The sequence below is a fragment of the Malus sylvestris genome, chromosome 12, assembly GCF_916048215.2.
Source record: "Malus sylvestris chromosome 12, drMalSylv7.2, whole genome shotgun sequence".
Classification (NCBI taxonomy): Eukaryota; Viridiplantae; Streptophyta; class Magnoliopsida; order Rosales; family Rosaceae; genus Malus; species Malus sylvestris.
Window position 1 is genome coordinate 2,105,030 of NC_062271.1, and position 19,115 is coordinate 2,124,144.

Below are 19,115 nucleotides of genomic sequence, written 5' to 3' on the forward strand. Positions count from 1 at the left end.
TTGTTGTGATTTTGCAGATTCATGGTGGAGGTGAAAAATTGAAAGAGAACTGACATAGTTTTTTGTGTCGATTCCCACAGACGACACCAAATGTTAATGCACAAAACCGGAGGTCTTGGAACAACGTAAATCCGACCGTGAATATGCAAGAAATGTAAATGACACAAGATGTATCGTGGTTCACCCCAAGGTTTGGGCTACGTCCACACTGATTGTATTTCTCTGTAAGAGTTGAAAAGGGAGAGAGAGAGAGCTTTTCTATGAGGATGAGAGTTCTGAGAGGGTGATGATATGGCCTAAGGATTGCCCTCCCCTAATTGTGAGGGTGAGGGGTCCTTTTATAGAATAATGACTCATCACTTATTACATATTTGCCCCTTCCTTTATCACATAATTACATTAAAGTCCCCCGAGTATTTGTACGAGATCTAAATACGAGGCCCTAAATATGGTATAAACAACGTTTAATATCATTATCGCGTTTGGTGGTCATTCTTCAAATCAAACTCCATTAACCATTTCAATATCAGATTCAATATATCCTAACTTCTGGGAGACATGATTTCCAATTATCAGTTAGCAAGATAAACAAACAGAGTATTCCGGCTAACCCACATCAAATAAGAAATACGAATTAAGAATATCAAAACACGCAACGTAGATTCAAAAATCTCCGATTGCATCAGAGCAAGCCGATTCAAAGAGATCAAATTGCGAAAGAATGGAATTGAAGGAGGATTGGTTGACTTACAACATTGCCGAGAGTGACGATGTTAAGTAAACTGTAAGCCCTTCAAGAGGAGGTTGTGTTGTCGTCAACATCTTTGTCGGCAAGTACAGTGGCGCATTGCCGTATGAAGTCTGATAGCTGCAATAACTCCTCGATCGCCTCCATCGCAACAGAGGATTGAGGATCAAAGATCTGAGGGGGAGACTGAAGGGATCTGATTCAAACCCTAGGAATTGGGAATTCGGGAACTAAAATGATTGATCTTGTCTGGTGTGGGTGTGTCTCTCTTTGCTCTCTCAGGTCAACAACAATAGAAACCAACAGAGGTAGTGGGGAGAGAGAGATAGCAAAGGAAACTAAAACCACAAAACCCAAAACAATCAAACGGAAATTAGAGGAGAAATGGTGAAAAGCAACATAAGTAAAACAGTGAAAAGCAAGGGAGAAGAAGCTAGAAGATGCAGCGATGGTCAACAGGTGGAGCGGAAGGGCATAACTATACTTTCACTGTAGATAAGTTGAAACAAAGCGCTGCCAGCCCAAAAATTTGATGACATTTTCGCCACTTTACTGTTATAGAACAATAACCGAGAGTTTGGGTTTTAGTATATATAAATAAATGTGTGAATTGTCAAAATAAAATCACTTGTTTATTCCTTAAACCCTAGAACTCCTTTTTATTTCTTGTTTATTCCTTTGGTAGTTAGAGACGTGGGTCCCTTTGTTTGTGCTAATCAATTGCTTATCCATTAGGTAATGACAATTAACAAAGATGATGGTCATTATCATCACTGCTGACGTCAACTTTTCCGTTTACAAAACTACCGTTTCTAGCCGCTAGGGGCCGGTCGTTGACGTAATTTTCAAGTTTATAAGGGTCAATAAATTATTTTGATTAGGAAGTATTGCTTAAAACTGGCATTACAATAAATTAAAAAATAAAATCTAGAGAAAAGGGAAAAAAAGAAACTTAATTTTACGAAATTTGACTTTAAAAGTTTCAATATTAATATTGGAAGTTGGACAAGAGAACTGTTATTAATACTAAAAAAATTTAATTTTGCACTTCTCGTAAGAATATTTTCTTTATAAATATAGAAAATTTAGAATGCACAATTAAATTGGGTTCAATTGGCAACCCTTTCTCGCCAAGAACAAAAGACCATCTCGCCGTCGACCCCCTTCCTTAAGTTGGAGCCAATTAGCAAACCTTTCTATGCAATTTCTTTTTTCCTTTCCTTGTCTAGAATTTTTCCTTTTTCCTTTCCTATCTTGAATCTTGGGTCACGCCCTTCGTGGATGGCTTATTTTCCCAGCGTTCTTCGTCAAATTTTATGCCTTTTGCGGATGGCTTATTTTCTTAGTGTGCTTCACCATTATCCCTGCATGCTTCATCAAATATTTTTTCGGTGTGCATTGCCGTTATCCCAACGTTCTTTGTCAAAATTTCAGTGTTTACCACTGTATTTTGTCTTCAGCATTACCTAATTCCTATCTTGCAATTACCCTTCTTCAACCCTCAACGCCCATCATCTTCCATCTCTTTTACGAAATAAAGGTCATTAAAATTCAAGATCTAATAAATCAAATAATTCAAAATACCTTTATGAAATTAACGACTTTTTGACTCTCGAATATCCAATCGATTAATTTATAACATATTCTATTTTTCTTTAACAAATAAGATAGTAATGGTTGGTGTTTTCTCAAAATTTTACGTAAACCTCTCTTAGATAAATAGTCTTTTTTGTGTAATTGTAAATGTGAAGTAAGTCTTCGTATCCTAAGTTCCCCCTTCTCACACACCACTTCTCCCACAACCATTGCTCAAAGTTACGACTAGCAAACCTGATTTGGACGCCGGATCTAAGTCCTTCCCTCACTAACCCTTGCCTGATTGGCATGCTGGAATATCGGGGCCAGCGTGTTGCGGCTTAAGCCCAAAGCGAGGCTGGTGAGGTGGTAGTGGTAGCGGTGGCAACAGCAACTGGGTTTTGCTTTTGTGGGATAAGAATTATGGTTTTCTTTTTTGTTTTTTCTCTTTTTGTTGAATAGGCTTTTTGGCTATCCCCAATTTTTATTAGACTATCTGATGTAATGTGTATTGGACATTTCCTTATTCAATGAAATTTATGTTGTTTTCGAAAGAAAAAAAATAAAAAAAGCAATCCAACCCAAAAGATAAACAAAAGAGCAAATCCAATGGCCATGATCAAAGGATTTTCAACTAGGTACCTACTTTGAAAAATAGGATCAAATTGTGTTCACACTGGACAACCCCATGCACCTACTGTATAAGATTTTCTTTGTCCAAGAAATATTGTCGAGTTGTTTCACGTAACACTCATTTTGTAAGACAACAAAATTTCACTACTCCAAAGCGTCAATAGAGTTTATAAGGAGGCATATCGAATAAGATGGACTAAAAAAAACCTCCATTCCTTCTCACGATACCTCATTCTTCGTATAGAGTTTATAAGTAGGGAGGGCTGTTAATGTCATACCTCATTCTTCGTATCCTCCATTCCTTCTCACACTACGTAAATATATGAAGATTTGGAGACCATCTAGGCTTAGTTTGTTTTATAAATGAATATGGTTTGAATAACTCACTAGATTCAATATCCGTTGAAGAAAGACATGAATCAACTTTCAACTTCTTTTCTAAAGTTAAAAGGTAGAAAATGAATCAAGCACGAAGCAAACTTTCTCATTCTTATCTTGTCGTCTTTATGAGGATTGAAAGGAATAAGTTCAGATAAAATTTGAAAATTATATTCATTTTTCATTCAATGTACAGTGAATCTAGAGTATCAACCAATTCAATCTTAAACATCAAATGAGACGTTGTTACGGGGCTAATAAGGTCTATATGTTTATTATCTAAAATGAAATTTCAGAAAATGAATATGTATTTTTTAATTATTTTAGAAGCCAAATTTTTTTTGGGCGATATTAAACGACGAATCCGTTAACGGATCGGTTGTCGTGGCGATTGCACAGGCAGCAAAGATATACGGTGTTTGATTCGCCACGTGGACAAACTCCGTTAACACGGGGGGACGTCATAGGTTAGTCCAAACCGTCCAATGAGGAAGCACCGGTCGGCATATAAATAGTATGACAATCACTCAGCTCACTAAACCTCATCGCATTCCTCTCACTTCTCCACCACCAGCTGAATTCAAATCGAAAAAGAAGAATCGAAACGCGCGTTTTGTCCGTCCGATCAGCCATCAATGGCGGCGAAGAACTTCAAGTACGTCATCCTCGGCGGCGGAGTCTCGGCTGTAAGTTTCATTGCGATCGATTCTCGTCCGTTTTGATCGAATTTTGTTAATTTTGTGCATTATTTTCGTTTTTTTTTTGTTAAGTTTTCTGTTGTTTTTTTTTTGTTAAGTTTTCTGTCTTTAAATTTGGAGTATTTGCATAGATCGAATCTGATTATTTCAATTTCCGTTTTTATTTATTTATGAAATTTTGAGTACTTGATGCTCTTGAAGTCAATGCGTTTCTGTTGTAGTTGTTTTAGTACATGATTATGGTAATTATGTCAAATAAATTCCTTTATAATTGTGATCACGCTTCAAAAACTGTTTTTTGTGATGATTTTGCTGTACTGTGGAAGCCTTGATCAATATTTAAGTTTTATATGCGTTTGTTTTCGAAATCTATAGGGTTATGCAGCTCGGGAGTTTGCCAAGCAGGGGCTTAAGCCAGGCGAACTAGCAGTCATTTCCAAAGAGGCGGTATGTCTTCCAGTGATCGCTTTTGCGTGTTTTTGTATCTGGTTGACTGAATATTTGAGATATTATTGAGCAAAATTATATACTTTTCAGATTTTAATGCAATCAGTAGTGAATTTTGGTAACGAGGTTAGAAAATGTGAATTCTGGTAGTGTTACATCTAGTATGATGAGTATTGCCGACTGTTTGCTTAATTGATGATGTACTTTTCAGTTTTCACATTAAACTTTGGTTAAGATACTTTTTTTGTGTTATTCATGTCGATGCTCGTTGCTTGCTACCTGTATACTTTCTGTACTTCCATGTTATTACTGCTGTTTGAAGTAGTTATCCTCAAATGGCGGTAGAATTTAATTCTGTTTGATTACGTAGTTAAATTCTCAAATGTTCTTAAATTTTATTTCTTTTATTTCCAGGTGGCTCCCTACGAACGTCCTGCACTCAGCAAGGCTTATCTCTTCCCCGAGTGTAAGTTTTGTTACTTTTGTTCCAAATTTCCGGTGCTTAAAGTAAGCGGAATTGTGTCTTATGACCTCTAGATTCTTACTCACACCTGACACGTCAACATAGAGCAAACTCATTTATAAGTTCATCACATTCTGTGACATTGTAACTTACTGTTGGGGTTGGTCTTGTAGCTCCTGCTAGACTTCCTGGGTTTCATGTCTGCGTTGGAAGTGGAGGAGAGAGATTGCTTCCTGACTGGTACAAGGAGAAAGGTATGGTGTTGTTCTTCACAGTACAGCATATACCAATCATGATTGGAGAATGTTTGAGAGCTTTCCCAAGTATTTAGAGGCGGTGAAAGCCACTATTACTTGTTACTGTCCCAGACTCATTTTTAACAATTTTATCTGATCTTCCATTTTCTGGGTCTTTTAGAATGGGTTATTCTGATGGAGGCATAATTATAATAATTTCAGGGATAGAATTGATTCTTAGCACTGAAATAGTTAAAGCAGATCTTCCTGGGAAGACTCTTGTCAGTGGAACTGGGGAATCCTTCAAGTATGAGACTCTCGTTATTGCCACCGGCTCAACGGTAAGCAACTCTAGGAATTTTCCATGCCTCAGCTTTTCTGAACGAACTAGCTTTGTATACCTAATCAAATGCATTTTATGTTTTTGTAGGTTATAAGATTGTCAGATTTTGGTGTCAAAGGAGCTGATGCCAAAAACATCTTCTATTTGAGAGAAATTGATGATGCCGATAAACTCAATGAAGCAATTAAAGCAAAAAAGAATGGGAAGGCTGTGATTGTTGGAGGAGGGTACATTGGTCTCGAGCTTGGTGCAGTTTTGAGAATTAACAATTTAGATGTTAAAATGGTTTACCCTGAACCATGGTGCAGTAAGTGAATACTGCTTCAAGCCTTTTTTTGTTTTGTATGCATATGAGTTTGGCCACTCTTTCTATTCTATGTGCCTCATTCCTCTAATCTTTCCTTGTCCTTGCAGTGCCTCGGCTTTTCACTTCTGATATTGCTGCTTTTTATGAGGGCTATTATAAAAACAAAGGAGTTCAAATCATTAAGGGAACAGTTGCGACTGGATTTACTGCTGACTCAAATGGAGAGGTACATACATGATTGCTTGTCGTTTTGGATGTCATGCTTCGATGAAACTGCGCTTCCGAATATTGACTTTTGTCATAATATAGGTTAAGGAAGTGCACCTAAAGGATGGCACCGTGCTTGAAGCTGACATCGTTGTTGTTGGTGTTGGGGGCAGGCCCCTGACAACATTGTTCAAGGGACAAGTCGAAGAGGAGAAAGGCGGCATTAAGGTCATGCAACTTCCAAAATCAATTGATTCCTTCCCCTTTTCCCGTATCTTTATTCTTTATGATGCTTGGAGTTCTTAGCAGTATCAATCTTCATAGTCTTTACTGGTTAATCACACAGATAAGTACTTGTTTTAGCCCATATTAAGTAAACAATAGCGAAAGAAAGGTTTAAGGATTTCATCGTGTTTGTATTTTCATCATATTGGATATGTATTTTCAGTTTCAGCATTTGATTAGTCATCCCGTTTCTGTGGTGAATGTTTCATGGCATCCGTTTTAATATGTGCCGGTTAATTGCAGACTGATGCATTCTTCAAAACAAGTGTTCCGAATGTATATGCTGTGGGTGATGTCGCCACTTTTCCTTTGAAGTTGTACAATGAGATTAGGAGAGTTGAGCATGTCGACCATGCACGCAAATCTGCTGAGCAGGCTGTAAAGGTGTGGAATTTTCAACTACGAACCCATCTATATCATTCTGTCAAATCTGTCATGTTTTCGGGTTGAAAGGCTTCTGCACGTGGGCGCGTGAATTATATTATTGTCATTGATTTCTGCAGGCCATCAAGGCAAGCGAGGAGGGGAAGACAGTTGAGGAGTATGACTACCTTCCATTCTTCTATTCCCGCTCCTTCGATCTTTCATGGCAATTCTACGGTGACAATGTTGGTGAAACTGTGCTCTTCGGAGACAGTAATCCTGCCACACCAAAGGCGAAGTTTGGATCATACTGGATTAAAGACGGGAAGGTGGTCGGAGCATTTCTGGAGGGCGGCACTCCGGAGGAGAACAAGGCTATTGCCAAAGTTGCAAAGGCCCAACCTCCTGTTGCCAGTTTAGATCAGCTTGCTACGGAAGGTCTCTCTTTCGCTAGTAAGATTTAAACCTTCATTTGTGGTGGAAAAATAAATGGATTATAGCTCGTTGATGAAGGTTTAGGGATAATTTGGGATTTTAATTGCATGAATCTTGTTGTTCAGAGTTACAGTGGTTATTGTTCTTGTAGTTGAACGAATGTTAGAATTTCTGACAAAAATAAAAGACAATATATTGTGCTAGTAGGTGTTATTAGTAGTTAGCGTGATATGCAAGTTGACAAAAATGTCGATGTGATTCTAGTGATTTGAATTGGATTGGATATGATTTGATTGGCTTGAAAACCAATGTTGTGTACCGAACAAAGTCCATATGTTATGTTTGCCACGTTGTCCAAATCCATCCGCTTGCAAATCTGTAGTTTGTAAAATGTTCTCGTTCATCTAGTTCACATCCATCCGACCTGGTTTGTGTAGATTTTTGTTTTCTTCACAAAATCCGGCCGCCATCGTATTCATAGTTTAACAACTTATTATCAAACTTGTTTATAATTTGCTTCTCCTAAAAGAAATAAGACACGACACAAGTAAGGACCGTTTGATAACCTCTTTTTTTTTTTTTTTTTTTTTTTTTTTTCAGTTTTTACCTTTTTAAAATTTGAAAATTGAAACGTTGGGAATGAGAGGGTGTCGGAACAAACATTGGTTCGATTTGGGCTTACGCTTAAGAAACCTTAGAATTCCAATATCTTGTCAAAATAAAAGCTGTTTAACCAACAAAATCCTTTCCGAATTCTATTTGTGAGGTACTATTTGTGATCAATTTTAAATAAAAAATTTTAAATAATTTTTAACTGCACAATACATGATAAACAGAACCAAATTACAAATTCCCATGATCTTCACAAAGAGGATCCAGATTCATCATTTAAGGCCATTGAATTCACTCCAATCATGTCATCGAACAACATAATGACGCCATGGGTAGCATCCTATGCCAATAATAAAATCACGTCGTTACACTATTAGCACGAGATTCCAATGGCAGCTGTGTTCATGTAAGTCATTCCACTGTAAACAAAATAAATAAATAAAAACTAACGAAAAATCCCAAAAAACTTCTATTTTAATGAAAAGTCATTTTTAAAGGTTAGTGAATAGTACCAAGGAAATGTATAAATATGAATTTTCGTTAAAAGTGAACGGTATCAGGAATGTTTTGTTAAAACTCCCAATAAATAAAGCTACTCATCAATTTTCATATGAGAAGAAAAATTTAACAACCGGTACGACAAAAGATTCATAAACTTGGATAGAAAAGAAGATTCAAATCCACAACAATTAAATAACCATAACCAACTACATATTAGATTGTGATCATGTCTTCTACTGGCTAAGATCCAAAAACCGAACATTCAACTGAATAAAAATTTCTATTCAACTCCAACAGAGAAAACCGGGATGCATGCGCTACAACCGCTCTAGTCAAAGAGACTGAATCCCATGTCCTGCAACAAGGAAAAAACAAGAAATATAAGAAAACTATATCGTAGTCTGACGTGTCCGAGATTGTTTGTTGATACAATCTGAGTATGAAGACTATTAGTAGTGGGCAAGAAAACGTGCATCTGAATGTTCCACAACTCAAACAAAGGCAAATGTCTACTGAATTTACATGACCATATTAACAGAAGGTTGCCGCCATGCACATATACAAATCATGTTTAGATGGATACTATTAAACATATACCTCTTAAGAAATAATAGCAACAGAATTGGGTTAGCAGTCATTAAAGCATGCAAACCAATATTAATGAGATTATCGAGGTAACTTACATCATCGGATTCCTCTTTCTCCTCGACCTTCTCCTCTTTCTTCGCCTCAGCTGCAGCAGGGGCAGCAGCAGCAGCACCACCGCCAGTTGCAGCCACTGCAACAGCACCACCTCCACCAGCTGGTACAGAGGCCAACTTTTCCCTTCCAGAGGCAATTAGCTCTGTGATGTCCTTACCCTTGACTTCGGAGAGCAGAAGTTGAATCCTGTCATCATCAGCCTCAGCACCAACTGTAAACAATACCAAATTTTTAGATTCAGTAATACCTTGTATAGACACAACACCATGATTCCTAATGTTAATATCCGAGTAGAAAGCACAGACAACATAAGCATTCAACAACTCCAATACAGTAAAAAAATTTCTATCCTCTTGAGCCTCAGTTGGTATCTACTATCTAGGATTGGATTGGAATAGATAACCCACTTCAATAAAGGTACGTTGAAGATATAAATGCATATGTTGAGAGAGATGGATTACTCGTTAAGAAAACTTGTCATTCCAGTCATCCAAAATGGTAGGATTAGAAGGCATAAGATTCCACCATGTCTAATCCTCTTCTAATATTCATTTCTACCTTCAATATGCATTTAACATAGGTGTTATCCAATCCAATCCTAGAGACCAATCGAGGCCTAGAAGTAGTCAGACCGATAACCATACGCAACCAAACAGAATTTCGGGAAATATAGGTATTATAACAGCATTCAATTGGTTCATCTTACCAAAAAAAAGATATGTCATATGGATTGCTATTCCAGAACATAAAAATACAAACAAACAATAACCAAAACTATTAAAGTCGAACCATCCAATTCCATACATACATTAATACAGAAAGGCAATCATTTTCGCCACGATTCAACACCGAAAAATAATACATCCACATAACCCATTCCTTGTCACTTGCATATATTCAGGTTCACAAAAGATCAAAAAATAAAATATCAATCTGATAAGGATCAAAATTCAAAACCCACATAGAAAATACGAATACAGAAATGCGATTTACAAATCAACACGCAATATCGCACTACGAAACCACAAAGTCACAATCTTCGATGCGGTTAATAATTAGGGTTATAAACAGAACGAGCAAAAGAACCACAAGAAGGTAAAGGGAAAGTTACCGGAGCCAAGGATGTCCTTGATATCTTCGGCGGTAGGGGTGGTCTTGCCGCCCAACACAGCCAACAAGTATGCAGCGACCACCTTCATCTCTGCCTGACAAACACAAATTTAATAATTAAAAATGGCTACCAGTCTCTCAAATCCACAGAGAGGGTGAGGGGGAGAGAGAGAGAGAGAGAGAGTACTTGAGAGGGCTCTAGATCTGCGGAGTGCGGAGAGAGGGTAAATTTGCAGCCGAATGCGAAATGAAGCAAGGAGGACAGCGAAATGAGGTTTTATGCAGAGTTGCTAGGGTTTTGATCGGACTACAACAACACCCAGCCAGACTCGGGTTTGGGCCGGATTAAAGAAACTGCCAGCCCATTGTTTTGTTGTATTTTCAATGTTTTCTCATTGGCCTAATTGGATAAATGGTCCCCGTGGTCATAAGGTATTCGGATGATAGCCCCTGTGGTAAAAAAATTCGGATTTAAACCCCTGTGGTCTAAGTCTGTTAGGATTTAAACCCCTGTGGTCTAAATCTGTTAGGATTTAAACATTTCTGTTAAATAATGCTGATGTGGCTGCCACGTGGCTGCCAAATGGCTGCCACGTGGCAAAATAATAATTTTTAATTTTTTTTTAAAAAAAACCTGAATTAAAAAAAAAAAAAAAAAAAAAAAAAAAAACAAACAAACCGGATCTGCAAGAAGAAGAAGGAAGAGGGAGAGGGAGGAGGGCGCGAGGAGACGGCTCCGGCGAGGGGGGAGCTAGTCTCCGGCGGGAAGAAGAAGAAGAAGAAGAAGAAGAACAAGAAGAAGAAGAAGAAGAAGAAGAAGAAGAAGAAGAAGTCGCGCAGGGAGACCGGCGGGAAGAAGAAGAAGAAGGAAGAAGGAGAGGGAGGAGGGTCGCGCGGGGAGAGGGCTCCGTCGGGGGGGGGGAGCTGGTCTCCGGCGGGAAGAAGAAGAAGAAGAAGGAGAAGAAGTCCGGCGGGGTGGGGGAACGGGCGGAGGGCGGAGGGCGGAGGGCGGGGGGGATTTTCTGGGTTTCTGCGTTTTTTTTTTTTTTTTTTTTTTTTTTTTTTTAATTCAGGTATTTTAAAAATTATTATTTTTGCCACGTGGCATATATGTGGCAACCACGTCAGCATTATTTAACCGAAGGGCATAAATCCTAACAGACTTAGACCACAGGGGTTTAAATCCGAATTTTTTTACCACAGGGGCTATCATCCGAATACCTGTTGACCACGGGGACCATTTATCCGATTAGGCCTTTCTCATTTAGGGCAAGTCCACCCCTAAACAAAATGATGTGATATATACCCACCATTTTTTACTTCTCACACATATTTCTAATTTTTGGTCTTCGGATCTAATGAATTGAAGAAGATCAACGAACAGAAATTAACAAATGGTGTGTGAGAAGTAAAATGGGATATGTGGATAGCACATCCCCTAAAAAATGCACCAGCACTCAGCCTATTTTATCCACTCAGTGAACAATGATAGACCTCAATGAACAGTGTTTGTACCATACTTGACCAATCCCGAAACTACCGAGCACCGGCCAACGCTATACTGTCAAGGACCCAGAAGAGTTCCCCTCCGACCAGGAGGCCAATCACTACTCGACACGTGTCAAGATTAAAAGCCAATCAGAGCGCAGCACGTGTCGACATCAAGAACCAATCACAACATGACACATGTCAATGTGACAAAGCTACAAGTTTTTCTATAAATAGGGGTCATTCCCCCACAATATTGCCGAATGCCATTTTGTGTTAAATCATTCACAAGAACTCACTAAATTGAGAGCTTGATCCTTTGTACTTGTGTAAGCCCTTCACTACTAATAAGAACTCCTCTACTCCGTGGACGTAGCCAATCTGGGTGAACCACGTACATCCTGTGTTTGCTTCTCTGTCTCTATTCATTTACGTACTTATCCTCACTAGTGACCGAAGCAACCAAGCGAAGGTCACAAAACCTGACACTTTCTGTTGTACCAAAGTCTTCGCTGATTTTGTGCATCAACATTTGGCGCCGTCTGTGGGAACGACACTTATTCCTACTCTCTTCAGCTGTGTCAAGCTGGTTTCTATCATTCGTACACTTTCTTTTGACCAGGCATCCCTCTCCAACATGGGAAGCGAAGGAAGCCACAGCACACAGAATGACACCCCCCTTGCACATAGTGCGAAACAACGAAAGAAGGAAGGAAAACGAGTTCTTCTTCAAGCTAAAGTCGATGAGTTGGAAGCTCAGAACAACAAGATAGCAATGAAGAATGAGGTCCTCCAGGAGCAATATGAGAAGCTCTTCGAGACACTCCACGAAGCTAGGCAAGCTCAGACACGCGAGCTTGTTGCCCCCGTGGAAGTCAACCATCAACTGGGTGCCCTCCAACATGGAGGGTCACATGCATTCGACATAGATATCCCTGATAGGGAACAGATTACCCCTCGACTTGATAATCAACATGAGGCTTCTCTTAACCCAGTTGCTTCAACCCGAACCATGAGAAGTGGAGGGAGACACCTCTTTACTGAAGGGGCAGAAGGATCGAAAGTCGTCTTTCACGATTGTCGGGATTTCCTGAAGCAACGTCGAGAGAATTCCATCCATATAAGCTCAAAGATTAATGACCCAAGGATTTCTGAGAGACTCGGTCCCCTGCCACGGCCCAAGCCGGCCACCAATTTGGGGAAGGGGCAACAAGTCCCAGAGAGACATGAGGGTACAGGGGACTCAGAGGTGTTCCGACAGACATACCCTGGAAGCCAGTACAGCGAGTCCAGGGAAAAATCACATGCCCTTGATCAAACCTTCCTAATTCCAAGAGGAGATGGAGATTTACGAAAGAAAGCTCCAGTGACACATAACTCCGCTCAGGACCCCCTTGTCCTACAACTTCTTGAGGAAGTAAACAAGTTGAAGGCTGAACGTCAGGCTGAAATACCTGACTGGAACCAACCCAGGCCTGGCCCTCTTACAAGGAGGATCCTCAACACCCCCCTTCAAGCAAAGACAAAGCAAAAGCTTGGCTTGCAACTTTATACTGGAAAAGAGGACCCGATTGAGCACCTTAACCTCTTTGAGTCCACCATGGCATACCGGATGCACACCGACGAAGAGCGATGTCTTCTCTTCCCCTCCACCCTCTCTGGTGGAGCTCTAAATTGGTATTGTCGTCTTACACCTGAGACGGTAGACTCATTTGAGGAATTGAGGAAACTATTTGTTTCCCAACACATTTTCCAAACCGATCGCTTGCACTCTGCAGATGACTTGTACACTATCCGCCAGAAGCCAGACGAGTCATTACGTATGTATGCTGGCCGCTTCAGCCATGAATACTCCCGGTGTGCCGAAGCAGATGACAAGACTGCCCTCAAAGCCTTCACGGCAGGCCTACGTGATTGTTTCTTTAAATACATGATCAATGCCAATACTTGGAAGACTTACTCTGAGGTGATGGCGCATGCTTATAACCATGCCTCCGCCGAGGCAAAGACATATCAGGAGAAACCCCCTACAACCATCCTTTATCAACAAGTGGGAGGTGGAAGCCAGACTCACCTAAATGAGAAGACCTCGACTTCCCAAACAGCAGTGGCACCTCCCCATGCCTTGCATAATGCTTCACCGAATCAACAGACATATCAATTTCAAGGCAAGAGGAAGGATTTCCATCCTCACCACTCTCCTTTCAGTAAAAAGAGTAAGGGACATTATCCCGATAACCAAGGGTATCGCCACAATAACGCTCGCCCCCAGGCAGTCAATGCAGTGGGTCAAACCCGCGTCAAGATACCCCCTACCCCAAGGTATGAGACATACACGCCCTTGAATGCCACATGCGCGGCCATTTACCCCAGCATAGCTCACCTGATACCAAAACCAAAGCCGAGGCACCCAGATTACACGCCCCCGAATAACGCGGGCACGTTTTGTTGCTACCATGAGCATAACGGCCATGATAGCGAGAAATGTATCATCCTCCGTGATCGTATTGAAGCTTTGGCACGAGAAGGAAAAATTGATCAATTCCTTCTTCACCCTCAAAGGGATAACCGTAACCAACGCCAGGTGAATGTCATATATTCCATAAGCGGCGGCACACCCATATCTGAATCTTCCAATAGGGCCATGAAAAACAGTGAACGAAGTCTGAGGCCTGGTCACCAAGTGTTTCACGTGGAAGACATCAGGGGAGGGAAGTATCAAAAACCTAACTGGGATCCGATATGTTTCTACCCTGAGGAAGAAAGAGGCATCATCTACCCTCATAACGACCCATTGATCGTGGAGGCTCACATAGCCAACTTTGATGTTCGACGAATCCTCGTAGACACAGGGGCTTCGGTCAATATCATGTTTGCCGAAGCTTTCAGGGCGCTCAGTGTAGCTGAACACTTGCTCGATCGCTCGATTTCTCCTCTAATAAGCTTCTCCGGTGATATCGTGCAACCCTTAGGGAGCATACATTTACCCTTTACTATTGGTACAGGCCCTTACACGGCTACCATTACCACTAACTTCCTAGTGGTTGACTGCCCAACGGCATACAATGTCATCTTTGGGCGCACAGGCATCAATGACCTCAAGGCTATGGTATCCACGCATATGCTGTTGATGAAATTTCCAACCCCCCATGGCAACGGCTACATCAGAGGAGATCAGCTTAGTGCACGATCATGTTACAACACTTCAGTTAAGCAACAACACTTGCCCGGACCCAAGGAAACCCTGTCTGTACATGACCAAGTCACAAAGACCAGCTTAGATGAAGCGAACTTGGATCTTCCTGATAGCAACAATCAACCCGATGATCCTCGAGATGACTCTTTCACCCAGCAAGCCCAACCTGCTGAAGAGTTGGAGAAGGTACCTATCTCAAGAGATTATCCAGATCGCATGGTGAAGATTGGCACCACATTGTCACCACCCCTTCGGTTAGCATTGATATCTTTTTTGAAAGAGAACACTGAAGTCTTCGCCTGGTCATACGAGGACATGCCAGGCATCTCTCCCGATGTCATCTGTCATCGTTTGAGTATTGACCCCAAGATCAAGCCGGTGAGACAGAAGCGAAGATCTTATGACGCTGAACGATACGAGGCAATGAAAGCAGAAGTTGAAAAACTCAAAGGCATAGGCTTTGTCCGCGAAGTCAATTACCCGACATGGGTAGCAAATGTGGTCCTTGTTAAGAAAAATCCGACCAAAGAAAGTCTTTTGCTTCAAAAGGTCTTGTGGAGAATGTGTGTTGACTACACCGACCTAAACAAAGGGTGTCCGAAAGATAGCTTCCCTCTTCCTCTTATTGACAGACTTATAGACTCTACGGCCGGGTGTGAACTCCTGAGCTTCATGGATGCTTACTCAGGATACAACCAAATCCTCATGAACCCTTCGGATCAAGAACACACAGCCTTCACTACCGACAGAGGACTATACTGCTATAAAGTCATGCCTTTCGGCCTAAAGAATGCAGGAGCGACTTATCAGAGACTAGTCAACTCAATGTTCGCCGAGCAGATTGGGAAGAGCATGGAAGTTTACGTTGATGATATGTTAGTCAAGAGCAAACATGCTGACCAACACATCACCAACCTATCTGAAACTTTCACTATTTTGAAGAGGTATCGAATGAGGTTAAACCCCAAAAATGTGCCTTCGGCGTAGGCTCTGGCAAATTCTTAGGTTTCATGATTAGCCAACGAGGCATTGAAGCTAATCCCGAGAAGATCAAAGCAATCCTCGACATGAAGGAACCGGTAACTTCAAAGGACATCCAGAGCCTTACTGGCAAGGTGGCAGCCTTAACCAGGTTCATTTCTAAGGCCACAGACAAATGTGCTCCCTTTTTTAAAGCACTTAAGGGAAGTAGGAAGTACATTACATGGACTGATGAATGTGCCGAGGCATTCAAAAACCTCAAGGAGTACATGAGTAAAGCCCCTCTACTCTCCAAGCCCGAGGTAGGAGACATTCTCATTATCTACCTATCGGTATCAGCTTCAGCCGTAAGTTCCGTTCTCATTCGAAAGGATGGGAATATTGAGCGACCTGTCTACTACGCTAGCAAAGCCTTACAAGATGCGGAGACACGGTACTCTAACATTGAGAAATTGGCTCTGGCATTGGTCATGTCTGCTCGAAAACTCCGCCCTTACTTCCAAGCGCACTCCATCATCGTGCTTACCAATTATCCTATTCGACAGATACTCCAAAGTCCTGACACTTCAGGGCGAATGATCAAATGGGCAATAGCGTTGGGTGAGTTTGACATCTCCTACCAACCAAAGCCAGCTGAGAAGGGCCAAGCAGTGGCAGACTTCATTGCCGACTTCACATATCCGGTTGACATTGCTTCTACACCTGAAGCAGTGGCTTCATTACCCCCGGAAGCTCAGAAGATAGAACCAACAACCCCAGCATGGAGTCTGTATGTTGATGGCTCATCCAACCAACAGGGCTGTGGAGCGGGACTAGTCTTGACTACACCCGACAAAGTAGCAATGGAGTATGCTCTTCGTTTCAAATTCAAGGCATCAAATAATGAGGCCGAGTATGAAGCCCTTCTAGCAGGATTACGTTTGGCCAAACACCTCGGGGTTAAACAAATTGATATTTTCAGTGACTCCCAATTGGTGGTCAACCAGGTTACCAACAACTTTGATGCTAAGGACAGCTCCATGGCAGCATATCTTGCGCAAACACAACTTTTGCTCAAGCACTTCCACTACCAGATCACCCAAGTTCCTCGAGCGGCAAACAGTCATGCAGACGCCCTGGCTCGCCTCGCCTCGGCTGTGGAAGACAAGATTGGAAGAAAAATTCATGTCGAACTGTTGGCAACACCAAGCACCATGGCCGCAGAAGTATGCAACTTACAACAGGGGGATAGTTGGATCACCCCGATCTATAATTTCCTTGCTCATGGCACCCTCCCAAATGATAAAGTCCAGGCTAAGCAAATTCGATACAAGTCTACCCGCTACCTGATCATCAATGATCAACTCTATAAGCGAGGTTTTAGCCTGCCATACTTAAGGTGTCTTACGCCTGCCGAGGCGGAAATCGTCCTTCGGGAAATACATGAGGGAGTCTGTGAAGATCATGCTGGATCTCGGTCCCTAGCACACAAGACTTTTCGCCAAGGATATTACTGGCCAACACTCCACCAGGATGCCATCAAAGTATCCCGCTCATGTGACAAATGTCAACGATATGCGGCTATTCCTCATTCCCCTCCAGAGCCTCTTACTCCTATTATCAGCCCTTGGCCCTTCGCCCAGTGGGGACTTGATTTGATCGGCCCAATGCCGGCAGGGAAGGGCAAAGTCTGTTACGCAGTCGTTGCAGTGGACTACTTCACAAAGTGGGCCGAAGTAGAACCCTTGGCAACCATTACTGAGGCAAAGATAGAAGACTTCGTGTGGAAGAACATCCTTTGTAGATTCGGCATTCCCAATGCGATAGTCACTGACAATGGGCGACAGTTCGACAACAAGAAGTTCAGGTTGTTCTGCTCTAAGTTCAACATCAACTTATGCTTTGCCTCTCCAGCTCATCCCCAGTCTAATGGACAAGTTGAGGCCATCAACAAAATAATCAAGCGCACTTTGAAAACCAGCTTGGACAAAGCTAAAGGCTGTTGGCCAGAATTTGTACCCCAAGTTCTTTGGTCATATCGCACTTCATATCGGACTTCAACATGAGAAACTCCATTCTCACTTGCCTTTGGCACAGAGGCGGTTGTCCCTGTTGAGCTCGAGCAAGCAACATTCCGAGTCCAGAACTACATTCAAAGTGAAAATGACAAACAACTCACCCTCAACTTGGATTTAGTCGAGGAACACAGAAACCAAGCTCACTTGAGGAATGTCGCCTACAAGCAGCGCATCTCCAACTATTATGACTCTAGGGTCAAGCCTCGTTCTTTCAAAATAGGAGACTGGGTCTTAAAGAAAAGATTACTCTGCGACAGAGTCCCGAGTGAAGGCACACTTAGTCCAAACTGGGATGGACCGTATGAAGTCATTGGCATCAGTCGCCCTGGCTCTTACACACTTAGAAGCTCCGATGGCAAGACCCTTGGCCATCCATGGAACGCTGATCACTTGAAGTACTACTACAAATAGACTCACGATGTACAAGTGTTGAGCTATAGCCGTTTGGCATCCTATGTAATGAAGGTCATTTGGCAATGAATTCAATAAAGAGGTAATTTAGCCAACTCAGCCCTCACTCTTTTACATTCATAGCAAGCGATGCCGGAACCCTTCTCAATCAGAAAGCAATCCGTCTTCCACAGTCACTACAAAACAAGCAAATGAAGACCGTGTCAAGCGCCAAAAAAAAAAAAAAAAAAAAAAAAAAAAAAAAAAACAGCTTCATCCAAAAAGCTTCACCCGAAAAGCTTCACCTCCAAAGCTTCACCTAAAAAGCTTCACCCGAAAAGCTTCACCTCCAAAGCTTCACCCACAAAGCTTCACCTAAAAAGCTTCACCCAAAAAGCTTCACCTAAAAAGCTTCACCCAAAAAGCTTCACCATCAAAGCTTCACCTAAAAAGCTTCACCCAAAAAGCTTCACCCGAAAAGCTTCACCTAAAAAGCTTCACCCGAAAAGCTTCACCTAAAAAGCTTCACCCAAAAAGCTTCACCCGAAAAGCTTCACCTAAAAAGCTTCACCCACAAAGCTTCACCTAAAAAGCTTCACCCAACAAGCTTCACCCGAAAAGCTTCACCTCCAAAGCTTCACCCACAAAGCTTCAACACCAAAGCTTCACCTACAAAGCTTCAACACAAAACCTTGCTCCAAATAAACAAATTTTGTTCACAAAACCCAAGATGCCCTTGAACTTGTACAAAAACACTTGGGTAAACATAAACATTTTTTGTTTTACACCCACAAGGGCCCAAAATTTTCCTTCTTATTTATTCACTTATATATGTTCTCAAACATATTATAATAGATCCAACAACAAGCCAAAGTCCCAAATTTCATAATGGACAAAAGTACAAGCAATTCATCAATAATGAAGGTGCTACAAAAATTGGAATCTGCCCCAAAATAGAAA

At 41.4% G+C, this 19,115-nt stretch overlaps 2 protein-coding genes across 3 annotated transcripts; one reads left to right on the top strand and one right to left on the bottom strand.

Moving 5' to 3' along the window:
* The first annotated feature begins 3,852 nt into the window (after positions 1 to 3,852).
* On the top strand, positions 3,853 to 7,314 carry LOC126593871 (monodehydroascorbate reductase). The gene is made up of 10 exons (XM_050260035.1): positions 3,853 to 4,020; positions 4,408 to 4,479; positions 4,894 to 4,945; positions 5,116 to 5,196; positions 5,401 to 5,519; positions 5,609 to 5,828; positions 5,936 to 6,054; positions 6,138 to 6,263; positions 6,564 to 6,704; positions 6,824 to 7,314. The coding sequence occupies exons 1-10, from the start codon at positions 3,970 to 3,972 to the stop codon at positions 7,145 to 7,147; spliced, it is 1,305 nt and encodes a 434-aa protein (XP_050115992.1). The 5' UTR covers positions 3,853 to 3,969; the 3' UTR covers positions 7,148 to 7,314.
* A 1,051-nt stretch (positions 7,315 to 8,365) lies between these two features.
* LOC126593874 (60S acidic ribosomal protein P2-2-like) lies at positions 8,366 to 10,393 on the bottom strand. Of its 2 annotated transcripts, none has more exons than XM_050260038.1 (4): positions 10,231 to 10,393; positions 10,045 to 10,138; positions 8,915 to 9,144; positions 8,366 to 8,586 (listed from the first exon to the last, which is right to left on the bottom strand). In XM_050260038.1, exons 2-4 carry the CDS (start codon positions 10,130 to 10,132, stop codon positions 8,560 to 8,562), a joined length of 345 nt encoding a protein of 114 aa, XP_050115995.1. In that variant the 5' UTR covers positions 10,133 to 10,138; positions 10,231 to 10,393; the 3' UTR covers positions 8,366 to 8,559. The 2 variants fall into 2 exon arrangements, with proteins under 2 accessions (XP_050115995.1, XP_050115997.1); XM_050260040.1 differs by having other exon boundaries at positions 10,045 to 10,134; positions 10,231 to 10,326.
* Between the last annotated feature and the right edge of the window lie 8,722 nt (positions 10,394 to 19,115).

Coding starts and splice junctions, on each gene's coding strand:
- LOC126593874 (XM_050260038.1), bottom strand. CDS start 10,132: ATGAAGGTGGTCGCTGCATACTTGTTGGCTGTGTTGGGCGGCAAGACC. Junction 9,145..10,044: donor CAAGGACATCCTTGGCTCCG/GTAACTTTCCCT, acceptor TATTGTTTACAG/TTGGTGCTGAGGCTGATGAT. Junction 8,587..8,914: donor AGAAAGAGGAATCCGATGAT/GTAAGTTACCTC, acceptor TCCTTGTTGCAG/GACATGGGATTCAGTCTCTT.
- LOC126593871 (XM_050260035.1), top strand. CDS start 3,970: ATGGCGGCGAAGAACTTCAAGTACGTCATCCTCGGCGGCGGAGTCTCG. Junction 4,480..4,893: donor CAGTCATTTCCAAAGAGGCG/GTATGTCTTCCA, acceptor TTTTATTTCCAG/GTGGCTCCCTACGAACGTCC. Junction 6,055..6,137: donor CTGCTGACTCAAATGGAGAG/GTACATACATGA, acceptor GTCATAATATAG/GTTAAGGAAGTGCACCTAAA.